The following is a 19290-nucleotide window of genomic DNA, read 5'->3' on the forward strand; positions in this document are numbered from 1 at the left end:
GATGGCGGGAAGAGAGAGAGAGAGAGAGTACAGATCACGTGATTTGACGATAAGGGTCACGTCGCTTTGGTAAGGGGGCCTTTTCGCGGTGGGGTTAACGGATAACCGTCGAGGGCATTCTCGAGACGGCGGGTGCTTTGTTGTTGGGTCGGAGGGGAAGGAATCGTGAATCCCCCACGCGCCGACGCCCGAGCGTGCGCTGCACAGTACTTGACCACCCCCTTATCCTTTTTCCCTCTTCCTCCCTTTCTTTTTTTTTTTTTATAAATATTTTCTCCCTCCATTTTGATTTCGATTATTTTGCTACTTATGATTTTGTTTGTTCTTATATGGACTCCATGGAGACATTTGACTCTCTATTTTTTTTCCCTCTTATGTTGTTTTTCTATCCAGTAATTTCACATAAATTCGATTAAAACAACATCGCTTTTTCAAAGGGGGCCGGTCAAGGCCACTTAATCGTCACGCCGACTATGGAGTTTTGTTATAATTTTCTCCCCCACGATGTTGGTCTCGCCAATACCACGACTTGTTCCCTCCCCCACTCGGATTTTTTTTTTTTTTTTTTATCGTTGAATGAATAAACTGTTTTTAGATATGACCACCGCCTGCGGTACGAATGGCCGAGCTCTCCCCCTCACGAAGGAAAGGAGTTTGAATCTTAGAGGCGTCGCATTCACGTGACTCACCTGTGGCTGGGTTTGTGATGGTGGCTTAATTGCCCCGGTTTACGCCGCTAATTGCCTACTGTACAGTAGTTCCGGATTAAAAAAAAAAAAAAAAACTATTTTTAGATATGATAGTTGTGCAAGTTGCAAAAGAATCTATTTCCCCATGGTCATCCAAATGGATAGAGCAAGTCACTTCAATTGGGATCTAATGCACTATCTAGATTCGATTTGCCTTACCTATATAAATGATATCACTCAATTGAAATTCCACGTGTAAATTTGTGTTTATCATGCCACAAGTAGCAAAGGCAATGGGGATTGAATTGTAAAAATAATTTCACCAAAAGCGGGCAGTAACAATTTATATTTAAATATTTTCGCGAATGATGAAATATTTTTGTTCCTCATTTTTTAAAGTAATACAAATCAATTAATTTTAAAAACTTAATTTTAAAATTATTCATTTCTTGCGAAATAAACATATTCTTTCAATCTTAGGTGCATTTGGTTCATCATTCTTAATAAGCTTTCAAAGCATTCAAAGTCATTTGAGAAAATGTCGAACTGTTTGACAATCATTTTGAATGAGATTTCAAGTGAAAATCAGTATTTGGAATGCTGAAACTCATTTTTTCTTCAAAACTACCATCATCAATTCTTCAAATTTTCAATTTTGTCCATCATTATTGTTTTATTAGAAAAAGGACCAAACCCTTTGCTTTTATTCTTTTCTCTCTCTCTTCCTTTTTTTTTAATTTTGTAATTTTTATATTTTATCCTCCATTTTAATTTCGATTATTTTGCTCCTTGTCATTTTGTTTGTTCTCTCATTACCTTTTCTTTTCTTTTCTTTTTTTCTCTTAGGATGTTTTTCTATCCGATAATTTCATGTAAATTTGGTCAAAACAATCTCGTTTTTCAAAAGAGACTGGCTAAGGCCACATGGTCGTCACGTCGGCTATTGACTTTTGGTATCTTTTTTCTCTCCAATGATGTTGGTCTCGCCAATACCACTGCTCATTTCGCAAGGAACAAATTTGCCCCCTATTTTGATCGTTGAAGGAATAAAATGTTTCTAGATAAGAGAGCTGTGCAAGCTACAAAGGAATCTATTTCCTTGTCATCGTCAAAAGGGATAAGGCAAGTCACTTCAAATGAGATGTAATGCACTATCCAAATTCGATTTCCCTTACCTATACAAATGATATTACTAAATTGAAATTTCAAATGTAAATATGTGCTTATCACGCCACAAGTATCAATGGCAATGGAGATTGAATTGTAAAGAGGGGCAATAATAATTTATGGGTAAATACTGTCGAGGGTGATTGAAACTTTTTTTCATTTATTTTTAAAATGATATAAATCAATTAATTTTACAAAGTCACGGTGCGTGGTGTTCAAGCTTGTCGCCGGGGGAACACGTGGCGGCGGTTGGACCACTGTCCCTTTTGAAGGTTCCGAGGATCCCCCCAAGCGAAGAAGTAAAGGAAGATATTTTCGGTGCGCCCATAACAAAAAGAGGAAAAGAAAAAAAGAAAAAAAAAAAGGAAGATATTTTCGGTGGCCCATAACAAAAGAGGAATTGGACCAAAAAAAAAAAACAAAAAGAGGAAAAGAAAAAAATAAAAAATAAAAGAGATAGAGAAAAAGAGAGCGGAGCGGATAGGATCTGACTATGTGCTGACAAGGACTGGGACCCACTCCCCCACCGTCGCCCTCCCATCTTGTCCTCATCCTCATTGGATGTCATTGACCGTTCGTGTTGTGACTCGTCCTAGGCGGCAAGTGACACACGATGGTGATGCTGAAATTCGAACTCTCCAACCTTTGCATCGATGTTTCCAACTCAAGATAGAATCCCACGTGCTTTTAGCCATTTTCCTATGTCCGGATTTCACTTTAGGTACAATAATGACGAAACCCTCTTGGCGATAATGTATTTAGAAAGTTCAAAGACGTTATCGAAACTTCTGAAAATGAAATAACGAATTATCCCATCTAAACTATCAAAAAAAGATGTCGTTGAGATACCCGTTATCGTCATCTAATCACGGGATGTTAGGGAGGATAAGGAGTGGTCCTAATGGAAAGTGAAGGAGGACCGCTAAGGATAAGAAAAGCAAAGCATAGAAAGTATCCTTTTGGGGGAAAGGCTTCTTTTGGTGGGGGACGAGTTCGACCGATGGCTGACAGTTTTCCGTAACCAGTCAACGGAGAACGAGGAAACGAACAGACTTCTCAATAGCTGGACTCCCTCTCTCCTCATGGCCATACCCTTATCTTATCCAAAGTGAGGAACTCCTTTTCTTGGATTTCTTTTAGTTGAAAATGGCGTGTCCGAATAGACCATTTTTTTTGCTCATTTTTTTACTTAAATTAAATCTCGAGACGCGAAACTTTCACAATTTAATTTTGAAATTTCCAATAATACTTTTGAATTTTGATTGAAAAGGGGAAAAAAATTGTACTTAAACTTAATTGTCAACAAACTAGCCTTCCTGATTCAATCGATTAACAAGTAACATTCTAAGCAAATTCGTAGTTTCTCATGGAACAGTTATGAGTCATTCTAGACATATTAAGAAAAGTACATCTCATCTACTCTTCTTTTTCAAAATGGAAGGAGATAATGACCTCCATGGTACCAGTCAGTTGATTGATCAAGGAAGGAATGAATTCATCATCTAAAATCTGCAGACGAAAGTAACGAGTGTTCCCGTGATTCCGCATTCAAGTTTTAGTTAAGTGTCACAGCAGCTAAACATTTATAGCACTTAGTATGCAACATTACATCTTGTAAAGGGACGAAAGAAAAGGAGTAGCGATTCCAAAATGTACTCTTCTAGCTTGATACAACTCCTGTACAGCTCTGTGGTGGCTTTACTCGGTCTTCCACTTAGTGGGATCGGAGTATCTGTGCTGGTGCCGATTTCTTGGGAAGCTTAAGTTATGGAGATAACTGCAATGATCAAAGGAACAATGAGAGAGAGAGAGAGAGAGAGAGCCTTGTGCACGGTTGGGTGCACAGAAAAGAAGAATGACTAGATGCTATTTAACACGAAATTACCTTCCAACCCATTCAAACATGATCATGCCAAGAACATGGATAAAACCAGACAAATGGTGAGGATTTAGCTTTTCCCGCAGCAGGGGGCTCAGAATGGGAGGGCACAACCCATAATGTTGTTGTCAACCCGACAAGAAAGAGATAAGGTGGAGACTCCATGTTAATCACGTTGAGATGATACTCTATGAACTTCAAGGGATAAATCCCAAGGCATACAAAACGTTATTGGGTGTTCAGACAACCCAGGTGGCCGTGGACCATCACTGGAGCATGGCGACACAGTGGCACCCACGTTAATGCGATGAGGACTTAAAAGTAGGATGTTGCTTCAACAGGAATAGGAAACATCTCTCCTTTGGAGTTTTGGGTCAAGAACTGGATTTTCAGAGATCGAATGGGGCACACTTCGGCTCATTCAGTTGTCTGTAGGATAGTGCAGCATTTGGATGATGGCCATTGGAAGCTGCCACGTTATTATTGAGAATTTGGTGGAATGAGAGGATACATTCAATACAGTGCTTGAAGACTCGATGGTAATAGAGTTGGATCACTGTGATAGGAGGTTTGGAAGCAGGTACCATGGGATTGTACACTCAGATTAATTAATTCTCTTCTCCTTTGGTATTAGTGGAAGAAACTTTGCAGAATCAAGTGCCCAGACTTTTAGTTTCTATTTTAGTGTGCCTACAAACTACTTTAGAATTAGTAATCAGAATTAGGAACCAGAACGGAACAACTCCTGTTACAACTGCCTGAAAGGGATTGATTCCACCAGTCTCACCTACATGCACTACTAGAATAACGTACTCAAGTGAGGACCTCCATAACATACCATCTTGATGCAGCTTAGCTTCCTTCTGATTCACCCCTCCGATGCACACACCACAGAGAGGTCCAGGGACTTGTATAGCCTGTATAGCGTGTATAGCAGGCACCCAGTCACACCACTAGAAAGGAGCAACAACATATTAAAAGTGCAAAAGGAATTTACCTGGCAACTCTGTGTGCATACTCAAATGTTACCATCTCATCAGACATTGCAAAAATCAATTAGGCAGTCTTTACCAGGTACAATTGAATCACGCTGTTAAAAATGAAAGCCGTAAGACATCATCTCCCTACTAATATATATCAGTGTTGAGAACTAAACAAAATTTCATGGAGATTTATTCGTGTTTGAATAAGATTGCTATGCCTAACATAAGTGTAATACTTGAGAAAAAGGGGGCAACTCAGAGGGGAACTTTCTCCTTCACTCGCTCTTAACATGATTTCCTCACCATACATACCAAACAGCGAAGTCATACTCCCATACGAATAGATATAAGGATGAATCAAAAGGAAGACCCAACTGGGAAATCATATTGTACTATTGGAAGTCTTTGACAGCCAGAACCCATAGTACTGATCAGGTGCAAGCAGTAGAACCTAGAGGACATTGTATAGGATCACGTTTCCCAGTTCATTATGGCGGAAAAGACAATCCCACTGCCTACTTTCTTAGCCACACATGAGCTCTAAAAGATCTAAAGCTACATAAACAAGCAATAAAAATTACTTTTAAGAAAAACAAAAACATGGGCCAATTGCAATAAACTTCTAAATACAAGGCAGTACAATAAAAGGCGAGATTACTGACCCTAGGTGCAGCTCTTAGCACAAGTTGCCTCTGTCGATTTCAAGAAGAGAACCACTTTAGCAGCCATTATAGAGTATCGGTTAATTCAATCTAGTGCAGAATCCCCTTCAGTAGGGCCACCTTCCTTGGACACAATCATCAAAGTCGTGCATTCTTTTATCCAGGCAGTTTTCTCAGGCTGATGTTCGAAGGGCTTAAGAGGATGCAACGACTGGTCCTCAAGTTGTATGCCATAGATAAAAGGAAGCCTAAGCACAAGAAAGCTCTCCATTGGTAAAATCACTTGACATCCAAGGTTGAATTGCAATTTCTGTCCACAATCAGGAATGGATAGAGGTAGACAAGATGCCTGAAAAGTGCAGGGAATTTTTTGTATTAATCTTACTTATGCTAGTGTTGTTCATGTGAAGATAATCAAAGATAATACAGGAACCTAATGACAACCCCAACCAACACCGCCTGCCCCCCTCCCAAATAAAAAAAAAAGGCAAGACATACCTCAAATTGTACAACTGGATCAATGGCTAATACGACTGGAAAAGGAGGAGTAACCTAGAAGAAAGTTCACATGTTAGTCTGCAGAGAGTCAGGGATTGAAGCACAATAATATTGAAGGGAAAAATGGCACAAATGATCTTTGAACTTTGGACCCATATGCAATGTCGTCCCTAAACATTTGATTTGTTCAATATAGTTCCTAAACTTTAACGTAATGTGCAATGTCATCCCTACATTAATTTTTCAATGTGGCCCCTGAACTTCTGGTACTTGTTTAATTGACTCCCTAAATCACATAAAAATGTTCAATGTTGTCTTTGAGCTTGAATCAATGTAAGGATAACGATAGATATCTTCATCAATGGATATCTTCATATAGTCTATAGACTAAATTGTACGTGTACCAAAAATTTAGAGACCACGTTAAACAAATTAAAAGTCCAGGAATGACATTACACATTGGGTTAAAGTTAATGGATCATATCAAACAAATTAAAAATTCAAGAATGAGATTGCACATGGAGCCTAAGCTCAAGGACCATTGGTGTCATCATTCCGTAATTTTGAATATGCAGAGATGCCCTTAATTTTTTCAGTTCTGTTGTCAACAGAAATGCGGAATAACAATTGGTGTCTCCAAAAACATGCATCGTAAAAATGTTCTCACAATTTCTTGCATTTGTTAGATAATTTCATTTCCACTTCAATCTTGAATTTACTGTGGGCCTTGCTCATAAAATGAAGAGAGAAGGAATTTATACTTTCACAAAATAGCTTTTTGCAACAAGGAAATTCACCAGCCCCAAAGAAATCATATAGAATGCCTAAAATTCATGAGAATAAGCTGCAATGCTGATTTCAGTAAACTAGATAAGACAGGCTGTAAATATAAGAGTGAAAGGCAGATACCAGAAAAATCCTTTGGAGCTGTGATACAGTGCTAGCAAATTGAACATTTGATGTATCCTTCTTCTTCAAGAACTTGCAGTGTGGACAGTTCATATATATAGGTAATTTCCTGTTCAAGAGAGAGGATGTGCAGCCACCATCATCAAGGCTGACGGATTGAAGACGTTTTTCCAAGTCTTCCACAAACTCAGGAGCTCTTGACAACCTGCTTGTTGTCTGATAATGTTCTTTTCTTTTACCAGGTAAGTTTGTTGACTGATTATGCACTAGATTACCATTGGCCAGGGGGTCTTTTGATTTGTTCATATTTTTACCTTCTTTCTGGTGGATGCTATCCCATCTGAGCCCAATTGAACTTTATTATGACCACCATTCTCATCCAATTGACTAGACTCAGAAGTCACATCCGATGGAGAAAAGTCAGAATCGTTTTGTGGTGAATACAATGACCCAAGTTCATCAAGATACTTTCGATTCAGCAGAAAACGATGTCCATGTGGACACTCATACTCAAACCCAAAATAAGCTGGGACATTCTTCAAGGATGCTTTTGATGAGATCATTTCACCAGCACTCGTGTTTACGGATATAACATTACTACCTATCCGTACAAAAGGGTTACCCATGTGAAAATTATCAGAACCAATCCTATTTGAATCAAGTTGATCAGAAATACCCTGAAACCTGTTTGATGCTTTCTTATCAACATATGTGTGTATCTGTTCTGGAGCACTGCCTGCTGTATTGGTTTGCTTAATCACCTTTTCTGTAACTAATGGAGGCTGTTTCCTCTGCCGGAGAGGAGGAAAAGCCGAATCAGCAGCTGTAGATCCAGCAACTACCTCGGAAAAAGGTCTTTTGATCATAAAATTGGGGAAAAACCTCTCCCAAAGCTAATTGTTTTGCTGTCAGAAAAGATATCATCAGTCTTCCCTGAATTGTCAATGCCATGCTGCACATGTCCCGAGTATGATTTCATATTAAAGTTCCTCTTCATGTCCGTAGATGCATTAAAATCAGATACCAGGTCCGTGTCTGCCCTAACTGTTTCATCTAGTTGAATTGTCTTTGGTGGTAAATCATCCATCTTCTTCTGCTTTTCCAGGTAAATCGTCCATTTCAGAAGATATTTTTCAGTGGGATAGAAGCCACTCTGCAGTAAACCTTTGGAAGGATCATAGTACTTTGAATTCCCAAGACGTAACAAACGCCATGAGGATGCATTAATAGGTTCTCTGTTGCTTATTTTGGGTAACTGAAGTGCAGGGAGTAGCTTTTCACAATCTGAAGAGCAGTTGACATCGTTGGCAGATTTGAAGTCAAAAGGGTCAGCTCGTAATTGCCGTGAACGCCACAGGGACATGCATGGAGGAAAACATATCCACTTGAATGTGGCTTGGCATCTGCCGAAAGGGAATCAACTTCCTCAACCCTGTGTCTTTGATGAACACATGGTTTTCCAGTCAAACTCACGGCATCACACAGTTGCCTTCCAGATGTCCAGATGGATACACATTCATCCTTTAACATCTTCAAAAATGTTGCACTGCAGGTCCTTTTTACCATTGAGCTTCTAAAAGCATGCAAAGCCTTTGCCAAATGAGTTTCATGCTGAGAAGTTGAATAACAAGCAGGCAAGTCCTTCAAATAGATCTCTGGCAGACGGAAGGGCTTTCTGGCACCATGAAGTTGAAAATTTCATGTTGAGACCTTTTCCTCTCTCCAACCAAGACACTGCAACATCTATGGGCTCTGCACCTTTCAATGCGATGCCTTCAACCTGAGGGGAGTTGATACTTCGCTGCCTAGGCTTTCTCTTGTTAACTTCAATTTCATCTATACATCCACGTTTTCCCGTAAGGATCCCATGCAGGACAATCTCACTGGAAGAAAGCCAGATTCCAGACTTGGAAGTTCAGGAGCTGTAACTGCTTTGCCAGATGCAGCTGAAGCAGCTGCGGCAGCTGCAGCAACAGCAACCATGCCAACACCAGCAGCTGAGCCACCATTGGTGTTTGCCACTGGTCCCCTCTACCCCTCAAGACGTCAGACTGCCGATGAATGAATTCCTTTATGGATATTATATCCTCCTTGTTGTTACCTGACCGTGGCTTTCAAGCAAGAGAGAATCTCAGTTGCTTTTCCTTTCAAAACATCTTCCACAAGGTCCGTTGCAAATTTAAGAGATTCGCCTTCTCGAATTGTTGTTCTATCAAGCAGAACAACAGGCCTTGAAGCATCAAGCAGAAATAATGGTGCAGAACTTGAGGCACCCTCTTGACCCAGCATGACTAGTTTCGGATCCCGAGAGTGTTCGGCATTTTTTAATGAGAAAGCGAATCTGTGCCTCGAGAGATGACTGTAGCCTCTTCTTGAAACCACCTTCAGACTTACTAATAGGGCGTGCTAGCACAACTACAGAACCAGGAGCTTTTGTAGGCAAGGCTGATCTAGAGGAACTGCTTAAATTAGCACTGACATTAACTGAGGAGGTTTCTGAAGCCTCCTCCACATGAGAGCTTGCATGTGCCACCTCCAAGTAATCATCAACAAAGACGAAGAGTATGACAGGAGTACACTGTCCGGGAAACAAAGATGTGGATGAACCTAAACCGGACATAAGTGATATAGCAGATGCATTACGATTCATATTAACTTCTACCTGGGGAATCATTGTGAATAGATGCTGAAGACGAGGTATGTCGTGGAAGGTGAGGAAGATTGAGGTCTTGATGGCAGTGTCGGCATAGTTTTGGACCTCACAAATGGCACTAAAGCCTGCTTAGCTGCCTGAAGTATGCGAAGGTTTTTCAAAGTTTGGGTATCAAAATGCGACCTTCTTTAAGATGTATGATTATATGGCAAACCTGCAATACGTGGTGTCATTTGTCATATTTAAGAGAGGCGCGAGTGAAATTCAAACAGATGTTGCACGGATAAAAATAGATCTGCAAATTTCAGGAAACAGTATCAAGTGCCAACTTCAGTATTTCACATTCAAGTACCTCATTTGTCAAGTTAACCAAACGATAGTCCACAAGGAAATGCAAACTGGAGTCTTGAATCATATTAAAGCTTGAATTTTACCTCCAACATTACTTTCTCAGGAATTTGAGAGCACATCAACAAGATGCAACATAAAGATCCAGAAACAATTGACCATGCAACACGCTCCAACGATGATCTTTCAACAATAAAAGCTCAACCCCCCGCCCCCCCCACAGAAGTACTATCAAATGATGGTATTTCCAACTCAATGATGCTGATTGAGAAAGAATGCTCACATGCATACGGACCTGCAACATGTTAATTAATGCTAAAGTTGTTTGCCAATGTTCCAATACTGCTTTCAATATTTATAGTGTGAACTTGTCATTATCAAAATGTTTCCAAATTACTTATTTCCAGAAATTTATCTCAGAAACCAGTCTGCTTTCTATAATTCAAGCAACAATTTCACTTATACTTTCTCTGGTATGTGAAAACAAATTGCACAAACACAGACTATGGATTCTACCTCTCATTCTAAACTATTTAGAAAAGCAAATGTATCTTCATTCAAATGATCTTCCAAATGTATTCTTGCACAACAAAATAACCAAAAAGATCAGTTTTATTTCGTCCTCAAAAATGGTTTTAGGAGGACAATTCTTCAAAGACATCAAAAAATGGATGCATAACACCGCCTCCTCTCGAAGAGAAGTAAGTACAATTTCATCGACAAAATTCTTTAAGGAGGTTTCTACAGGGAGGCCCAAAGTCAATGAAACTATTTCAACTGTTCAACTTCTCAATGCGTTTATCATTCAACATCCGACTAACACACAGGAATGCTACCCGAGTGACCAACAAGCTCCAGTAGTGACAATGCATATTCATCATAATCACCATGATTTTATAAACTTCCTGTCTTCGCAGGACATTGCCCAGACGCAAGAGAAGGAACGCAAAGGATCCTTAAAATGCAATTCCGCAGTTAGCACACCGAACCGACATTAGGCATGCGATTTCATAGCAATCAAGACTTGACCGAATGACTGAAATCTAGCATCAGTTAGAAGGTCACATCGATGATTTCAGACACTTAAGTGTTGCCATATCAACTAGCTTCTAGTCCTACTCCTTTTTCCGGCGAAAATTGAGCTCTAGAACCTCGCGCCCGGCTCGTGAACTGAACAACTCACTGAACTGAAATCCATACTGAAATCGAAGCAGAACAGAACTCACGGAGAACATGAAAAGCAATCCCTGGAGGTCCCCGAACTCGCGCTCCTCCACGAACGAATCGAACCCCGACGCGACCTCGGAGGGCGGGCTTGCCGCGGGGCAGCTCGTCGAGCAGAACTGAAGTAGAGGACGCCCCTCTCCTCGTCGTGGTAATAGCTGACCCTCCGGCACCTGAACCATTCCTCCGCCTCGCCGCTGCCGACGCGGAGAGCACCCGGTCGGCGCCGCCGGACCCGGAAGGCGTGGAGATCGAGGACGCTGTTGAGGAGCTGCGAGGCGAAGTCGGCGCTCCGGGCGATGAGACCGACCACCACGACGCTCCGGCGAGGGGCGGGCGGCGACGAGGAGGAGGGCGGCGGCGGCGGAGGCGGAGTAGGGGGAGGGGCAGGATCCGAGGGGGAGGCGGCGGCGGGGCGAGAGGGGGCGGGTCAGGGACCCGAACCGGAGGCGCGTGGCGCGTGGCCATCGGAGGTGCCCCTAGCGGTCGAGAGCCGAGAACCTCATCGGGCTCGGAGAAGAAGACGGAACGAGCGAGCTGCTTCGACGACTACTACGACGACGACGACGACTATCAATCGCAGTCCGCGCTTCGAGCTCTTTGGGCCTGAATTTTGCCTTCGGCCAAAAAAAAAAGGAGATTTGGGCCCACGAAGCACTTTAGCCCATGATCTCTCTCTCTCTCTCTTCTCTCGATGGTCATATAAGATTTTCCTTTTCAAAGTAAAAATAAGATTTTGGATAGAAATAAACCAAATCGGTGGATAAAATAAAATGGGCAGTTTTTTCTGATTCCCAATCTCAACTTTGCTCGAACAAAATTTATTGACAGCGCTTGAATTTTTCCAATTTTTCCCATGGACATGTATATTAGATGAGTCGATGACAAATATAGAACCTCGACTCATGTCATGATTATCCAAAAGTAAAAATTTCCAAATCAAGAATCTGTAATAATCCTTCATTAAAATTGATTCACGACTTTTGAATTTTGAGAACCCAAATCAAGAACCCATTTTTCAAAATTTGATGTAGAGTCATTTATCACAATTGAACTTAGATCAATGCCAATACATCAAGGAAGCCATGGTTGATGATATTTCACAAACTGCATCATTCACATGTTCTCTACACAAGCCAAGATCGAGCAGCCATTTTTCTCATCTCCCCAAAAAGTGACCAAAAAACGCAAATTTCCCACCGGGGCTTCCCCCATTTCGCAATGCCCACCAAGCCTTTTCTTTTACACAAGAAGTCAAGAACCGAGCGCTACATTCAAGGACCGCCCGCCAAGATCGACAGAGGAGAGAGCCACCTATGAGCTAGTGAACTTGGTGACCGCCTTGGTGCCCTCCGACACGGCGTGCTTGGCGAGCTCCCCGGGCAGCACGAGGCGGACGGCCGTCTGGATCTCCCGGGAGGTGATGGTGGGCTTCTTGTTGTACCGCGCCAGCCGCGACGACTCCTGGGCCAGCTTCTCGAAGATGTCGTTGATGAAGCTGTTCATGATCCCCATCGCCTTGCTCGAGATGCCGATGTCCGGGTGGACCTGCTTCAGCACCTTGAAGATGTAGATCTTGTACGTCTCCACGCTCCGCTTCGCCCGCTTCTTCTTCTTGTCGCCGCCGCCGCCGGCCTCCTTCGAGGGCAGCTTCTTCTCGGCCCTCGGCTTCTTCTCCGCCGGCGCCTTCTCGGCCTTCTTGTCCTCCGCCGGCTTCTTCTCGGCCGGCTTCTTCTCCGCCTTCGGCGCCATTGAGTCGAGATGCGCAGATTGCAGAGCACGAATTCTGTGCGAAAAGAGAGAGAGAGAGAGAGAGAGAGAGAGAAGGAGAAGAATGCGATGGGAGTGAACTCAGTACCGAGAATCGTATTTATGGAGGGAAAGGGATGCGATTTGATTGGCTCGTCGGGCGAGACGCGGATCGCTGACGTGGACGGAGCGGTGCTCTCGTGGCGGGTTTATTTGAAAATCGGCGTGTTAAGAGAGATTTGGAAAGATCAACCTGGTCAAGGGATTACTTATCTGCCGGGGCGGGTAAGTCAAAAAATTATGTAAAATTCTAATTAACAATATTTTCAGATATTTTAAAATATTTCGGTCAAATTAAGAAATAAAAATGGAATTGGCTTCAAAAAATTTAATGACAGAAAAAGAAAGATACTAAGATTAAAAGTCAACCAAAACGAGTATCTACTTCCAATGTCGTATTCATGTTCATGTGTATTGTATCTACGTCGGCAACCTAACTTGTAAGAACGAATTACTTGTTTCTTGTAAATCGGAAAATGGGGCATGCCTTTTACCTATGCACATGAGGAATAAATCGGAAAATGGGTATGCCTTACCTATGCACATGAGGAAAAGGAAAACGGTGACTTTGTTTGGAAAAGAACATTGGAGAAATTAATCGAAAGACTACAACACATCATGCACACACAAAATCATATCATTTTCAAGACATTGATCATTTAAATGATTGTAGAATGAACTGTGGAGGAAATTCAAATTGGGTAGGGAAGAAGTTGGTAAATCAACATGCATATGATATTCTACTCTTGCACCTTGGCTCTTCCCAAAAGACAGAAAAGAGAACTAAAGTGAAGTTCATATGTTACATGAGATCCCAGAGGCATCATGCCCTCAAGCACAGCTAACAGGAATCTTACATTGTTTCTTGCAAACTACAGACAAAAACATAACGGTTGATCGTCGGCGACATCAACGATCTCACTTCCAGAGATGATAACATGGGATATGCTGCCCCGCATCATTTCATGCGCTAAAGTCCCAAACACCAGAAAACTGCTATCTACAGGTTAATTTTATCCTTGCAGAAGAAGTAACGCCAATCACCGCGTGTCCGATGATCTTGTGCACGTATGAACTGTTTGCTGCATCAGTTCCGGCCCTTCTTTTGCCGACGGAAGATGCTCGTGTGAAGATGCTCGTGTGCCTAGGTCAGATGACTCCGCTACATGTCTACACCTGCCAACCCTCATCCCCTAATAATCAAGAAACCGGCAAAGTTTCAGTGCGCGGAACTAATCAGCCTTTGTTCGAGTAAACTTTCTAACTAGTTAAGTTTCAAGATTAAACCGCTACATATCCCTGGAAAAAAAACCAGATTTTTCAATGCCAAGATGAGGAAAAATTACCTATCATAAGCAATACCATGTAACTGCATGATGGTGGGTAACTTTCTGCTGAACTAGTCTTGCCGGGTTCATCAGGTCGACCGATGAGGCCGGTGAGTGGCCGACGAACAAAGCGACGTGGCCCATGAGCTTGTCCTTCCTCGAGAAGGTGGTCCGCAGCTGCACTGCCACTTGGCGTCCCCGCAGTGCTTCTCATGCGTCCTCAGATCAGACAGCACCGAGAACTGCTTCCGGTTGCACCTCTTGCACACGAACATCTTGGGGCAGTGGCTCCTCTTGTAGTGGTTCTTGATGCAGATCATGGACTTCAGAGGCTGGAACTTGGGGTGCTTCGGTTCCACCGGCAACCCTCTTGCGGGCACGAGTACTTCTTCGGCCTCAAACGCTCTTGCTCATCGTTCGCCTTGCTGCGGTTGCTATCTGTATTCTTCGGGGTTGCTTAGAGCGGCGCTGGTTTTGTACTCGTCCCCGTGAGCTCATGTGCATTCGCAGGTTCGCGTCCCGCTTAAACCCTTTCCCGCAGATTTGGCAGTAGTGCGTACTTCGCCAACAAATCTTCCGCGTTCAGTTCGATAATATCATAACTATTGCCGCTCAGCGTGTGGTGAGCTCGTGGCTTCTCATCTTTCTGGTGACCCACCTGAGGCGATTCTCTCATTTCTTGATCCGGCCCTCCATTTTTCACTATACTCATCGAACGTTGGCTTTCATTCTTGCCGTTGTAATTGATAAAGCTACTTGCGCCATACCAATCAAGAGAGCTCTGCTCATGAACGAGAGGATGGTTGTTGTTATCGTTATTGGTAGTAGTACCTGAAGGTGTCGCGGACTGAGAAGGGTCATCTGTTGGCAAAAGAACATCATGGAAGTTGCAGTCCCTATGATCTCTTGAATCAGGCTTCCGATGCTGGCCAAGGCCAAGGGCGTTGACTCAGGCTGGCCTCGACCGGACCCGACCAGGATGGCGACCAGCGACCGGACCTGATGAACCTTGTCCTTGAGAAGAGAGAGGTTGTAAAGCAGAGAGCTCAAGTGGGCTTCTGCTGAGGAAGCCGGCAGCGCCCCTTCCGAACTAGACGCCACGACATGGCCTGCTTGATTATAATCGCCTTGAATCATCTGCATCCCTGCGAAACGTTGACGAAACTACAAGAAGCCAGATCGAGCATCATGGTATGTCTTCCTCGCTTCTTCTTCTCTCAAATACTTGGGAATTACGTGCGGAACTTTGCTAATTTGGGCGGTGATCCAGGTTCCTTCTAAGGAAGGTTTGGGATTAAGGACGTTCTTCTTTATGAACAGAAGCGGTCTATATAGGCACGTACAGACAAACGAGGGCGATGCTAGTTCTTTCTGAGACGTGAGAGGATGGAGAGAGATGGATTCGAGTCAACGTTGAGACAGGGTTCATCCCCGCATACGACCTCCCCTCAAGCGCAACCAAGCTCAGTCGCAGTCGGGTTGGGGACGATGAGGACTCGTTCAAAATAAGGTGATGTCGTCCGAGATGAAGTTGGTAAGATATTAAAGAACAAGAAACGAACCAAACCCTATGGCGTCGCTGCGCTGGCGCTCTTGATAATAATAATCTTAACTTACAAGTTGAGCATCAAGATTTTCAAAACTCTCTTATCTCCATGGGGAAAGGGAAGAGAGAGGGTCATTTTCAGGCGTCAATCTTTGCGCATGAGTTGAAAGCTCGCATGGGACGACTCTTTTTCGCATAAAGAATCCATCAAACCGCTCCACTTTCCGTGTGAAATTCATCATTTACCACGTCTCTCCATTTCTTCAAAGAGCTCGACGACTTCTCATCCGTTTCGTCCTCTTTTCGTTCCATCTCTCGAATCGTTTGACTTCACGTTCATGCGAATGTATGGATCTTCCTGATAGACTGAAACTTCGTCAATAAGCTCGTGGAAAAATGCAACAAATCGCGACATAGTCTCATGCACAGCAGTAGATTTCATATCACATTTACTTGGCGGAAGTTGTTAAACTGGAATATTACATAATGCGACGTCTGGCCTAAAGAACTCGTACACGGCGGAGCATTTGAATTAAGAAGCCAGTCGAGGGCAACATCTGCGTGTCCTAATAATGTTCGCGTGCGGAGAACGACAGTAAATTGTTAGTGTGCTAGTAGTTGAGCCTGTATATGGGTTTTTGAGCTTGGATGGACCCAGTTATCACTTGTCCAGTTAGCTTCTAATCGTGGACAAAACGAGGTAAGAGTCAGAGGGACAATTTCCATTTAAAACCAAAAAGGCTTACATTGAAAATCTTTCTTCAACACTTTTCAGAATACCACCACATTTGTCGTGTGCATGCACTTTAAACTCATGATGGCTTAAAGTTTCAGGAGCTGGAGTGACATCAGATTTCACATGAATTGGTTTGATTTTATGACGGAGTGTTGCATGCAGTACGGGAAAATAAAATGCATCTATTGAGCAATCCAAGAACTAGCTATACGATTCAAACAGCCCAACAATCCAGGCAAAGAGCAAGTAGCACTTCTCAGGGAACCATCTGAAAAGGCAAAATTTATAATGCCAAAGTCTAGATCAATTATTGCTCAATTGCATTTTTGACGCGATTTATTTCCCAGAAGACCGTCATCCAGACAGTTCTTTAGTAACAGACAATGAGTAGGCATTTGGCTAAAAAAGAAAATCTGTAAACATTATGGTTCCTAGTACAGATGGACCATATTCCTAGCGAAACTTGATATAAAATAGCTGCTATAACCCAGACTTACCTGTCACGCGGGTCAATCTCCAATTCTTAATTCATACTCCTTATCTAGTTGATCTCTGCTAGCTCCCACGTCAACTAATAAATGAATTATTGATAGCCATGTTAGGTTTCATCGAGTCAGCCCCAGGCACAACGCCAGAGATCCTCAGAAAATAAAAATTCTCTCAATCAGACTTCAGAGGCTTGGACTATATATCAAACCCCACTTCATCCGTTTAAAGAATAACTACCATCAAAAAGCCACAAATCCAAAGTTTCCCACGCAGGAAGATGCCATGTCAACAGTACTAAGAAATCACCCATGAATTTTTGGTACAAATTTCACTTGCTTTCAAAATCACTAAAGTTTTCCCTCAATGTCCTAAACATCTGCAATTCAACTGAGTTCCATAACTAAATTCTCAGCTCTCAGAAAATATACTAATCATCATGAATCCGGCAATCAAGAAGTGTCCAACATAATGACACCCGCTACTGAACACAACTAGAGAGGCTCCAAAGAAGTTTATCCCCAGTTAACCCAGCTCCAATGAAAATGCTTCCGATGAAGACATGGTAAACGTGGGGTCATAAACAAACAAGCCCCGAGATTGCAGGACCCATGAATCTTTTGATGAAGAACACTTCTGCAAGTTGAGTCTATGGTAGAGCATCGACAAGTCATCAGATTATGTGACACCCATGTAAAACCTACTCTTCCTCATATGAATTGCACTAATGTCCCCATGTCACACTGATCAACAAAAAAATGGAATGAAGGTGGATGTGATTTCAGCAAAACAAAAAGGGTGTCCTACAATTTTCTCCAAAATCTATCATGCAACTAGGAGCATTTGTCAGTTGAATGTGACAGCATAATTGTGAGAACCACTTAAAACGCAAAATCAGAATTAACATTCATCTTGATGTACACCAGTCATTTCTCAATTACACCAGCCAAGGTTAGTTTTTTCCTTTCAACATTTTAGACAATTTCCCTATTTCATGCGGAAACTTATACTTCTTCTTAGATAAATGGATGAAAAAGCCAGCATTGAATACAGCAGAATATCTTTTGAGCAAGAAAAAAAAAACATAAGCGAAAAGTCTGTAGTTTCCACCACAAATATTACAGAATGCTAGAGGGAGTAACAGAGTTGATACCGAGCATACTATTGTGTGCATAATCTACATGATGCATCTTAAGTGCTTGAGGCTACATGATACGAGAGACTACTTCACAAAGAGAAACCATCTCAAACCTTGATATGAATGGGCAGCAAAATGCAGGATTACACACGGATGGATCTAGCATAAAAACTTGGGGGAAGGGGCCAAAATATTTTATACAAGGACAGTTTATGGACATGGGAAATACATACTGACAAACACATATATAGATGATATGCAGTCAGTTTTAGAAACATGGCAATAGATCAGAATTGGTTTTCAAAAAACATGTCTGCCCTAATTATGTTTGAATTGAAAAAAAAGTGCAGACTGAATCACAATTATGATAAATAGATAAACTCATTAAAAAGTACATAATAATATGATTCTCATTATTTTCTCCTAGTATTGGATAAGATGTATCAAATGATTATAATTAAAGAGTATATTCATGAGAGGTTCTTAACTTTTTCTGGTATACAAAAGCAAAATGGCATAAGATTGAAGATCATATTTGAAATTAGGTAAATTAATGGAATCTTAAGTGGCTACGATAGAGCGTATATTTACACGTCTGTAACAGTTTTATAGCAGCATAATGTGCATCTCTTAAATTTTCAGAACTGGAAATAAATACTATAAAAAATAATCTGTATGCTAAGATACCTTATAAGCAGTAATATGTGTATTTAGTAAGGTAATAGTTATCTCCAAATTTTTCAGAGTTTATATTATCCTCCACAATCTCTATGAAGTTGTGCATTCTCAATGCAAATCCAAATACAAAATATAATTATATCTTCTTCCTATGTTGAATCAAGGCTCATTAGTAAACTTGTATTTATGTGGGGGCAAGTTCAACAGCTGATAACAAAATATTGCATTGTCAATATCAATTTATAAAATGCCTGGTGAGGGCAAGTGCCTCCAAGTTGCCCCCATGTTGAATCTGTCCATGATTACACATGTACCAAATGGATTATGGGAGACTAGGATCAAAAGAAAAAATATGTCATCACCCAGTTTCCAAGTCAGAAACTTTATATATGACAAACAGCTCCAAATAATATGTGAACTTGTGTAATTAGCATTTAGTGAAGCGACCTCAATGTAGAAGTTGCTCACCAGTTGCGAAGCATGAAACCGGTGTCAATCAAGTAAGCGAGAGACTATTGACACAAGACACTGCTTTACAGAGTGGCATCAACAAAATA

General features: G+C 41.8%; 2 protein-coding genes and 2 long non-coding RNA genes across 4 annotated transcripts; all 4 read right to left on the reverse strand.

Annotated features, from left to right (window-relative positions):
* Positions 1-3326: 3326 nt before the first annotated feature.
* LOC120289215 lies at positions 3327-7661 on the reverse strand. Its single transcript, XR_005547130.1, has 6 exons — positions 6788-7661; positions 5879-5932; positions 5381-5729; positions 4733-4825; positions 4574-4652; positions 3327-3633 (listed from the first exon to the last, which is right to left on the reverse strand). It is a non-coding gene; the product is annotated as an uncharacterized LOC120289215 (long non-coding RNA).
* A 1404-nt stretch (positions 7662-9065) lies between these two features.
* LOC120289031 lies at positions 9066-11134 on the reverse strand. The gene is made up of 3 exons (XR_005546971.1): positions 11015-11134; positions 9450-9654; positions 9066-9365 (listed from the first exon to the last, which is right to left on the reverse strand). It is a non-coding gene; the product is annotated as an uncharacterized LOC120289031 (long non-coding RNA).
* Positions 11135-12051: 917 nt separating this feature from the next.
* Positions 12052-12821, reverse strand: LOC120288978 (histone H2B.7). The gene has a single exon (XM_039303338.1). The coding sequence runs from the start codon at positions 12762-12764 to the stop codon at positions 12327-12329; it is 438 nt and encodes a 145-aa protein (XP_039159272.1). The 5' UTR covers positions 12765-12821; the 3' UTR covers positions 12052-12326.
* Positions 12822-13503: 682 nt separating this feature from the next.
* On the reverse strand, positions 13504-15292 carry LOC104421233 (protein SENSITIVE TO PROTON RHIZOTOXICITY 2). Its single transcript, XM_039303407.1, is given in 8 exon segments — positions 13504-14014; positions 14168-14319; positions 14322-14501; positions 14504-14551; positions 14589-14644; positions 14646-14705; positions 14707-14858; positions 14861-15292. Coding segments are annotated over 7 exon segments (1077 nt in total). The 3' UTR covers positions 13504-14014; positions 14168-14170.
* Positions 15293-19290: the final 3998 nt, after the last annotated feature.

Source organism: Eucalyptus grandis, chromosome 10 (genome assembly GCF_016545825.1).
Source record: "Eucalyptus grandis isolate ANBG69807.140 chromosome 10, ASM1654582v1, whole genome shotgun sequence".
NCBI lineage: Eukaryota > Viridiplantae > Streptophyta > Magnoliopsida > Myrtales > Myrtaceae > Eucalyptus > Eucalyptus grandis.

Coding starts and splice junctions, on each gene's coding strand:
- LOC120288978 (XM_039303338.1), bottom strand. CDS start 12,764: ATGGCGCCGAAGGCGGAGAAGAAGCCGGCCGAGAAGAAGCCGGCGGAG.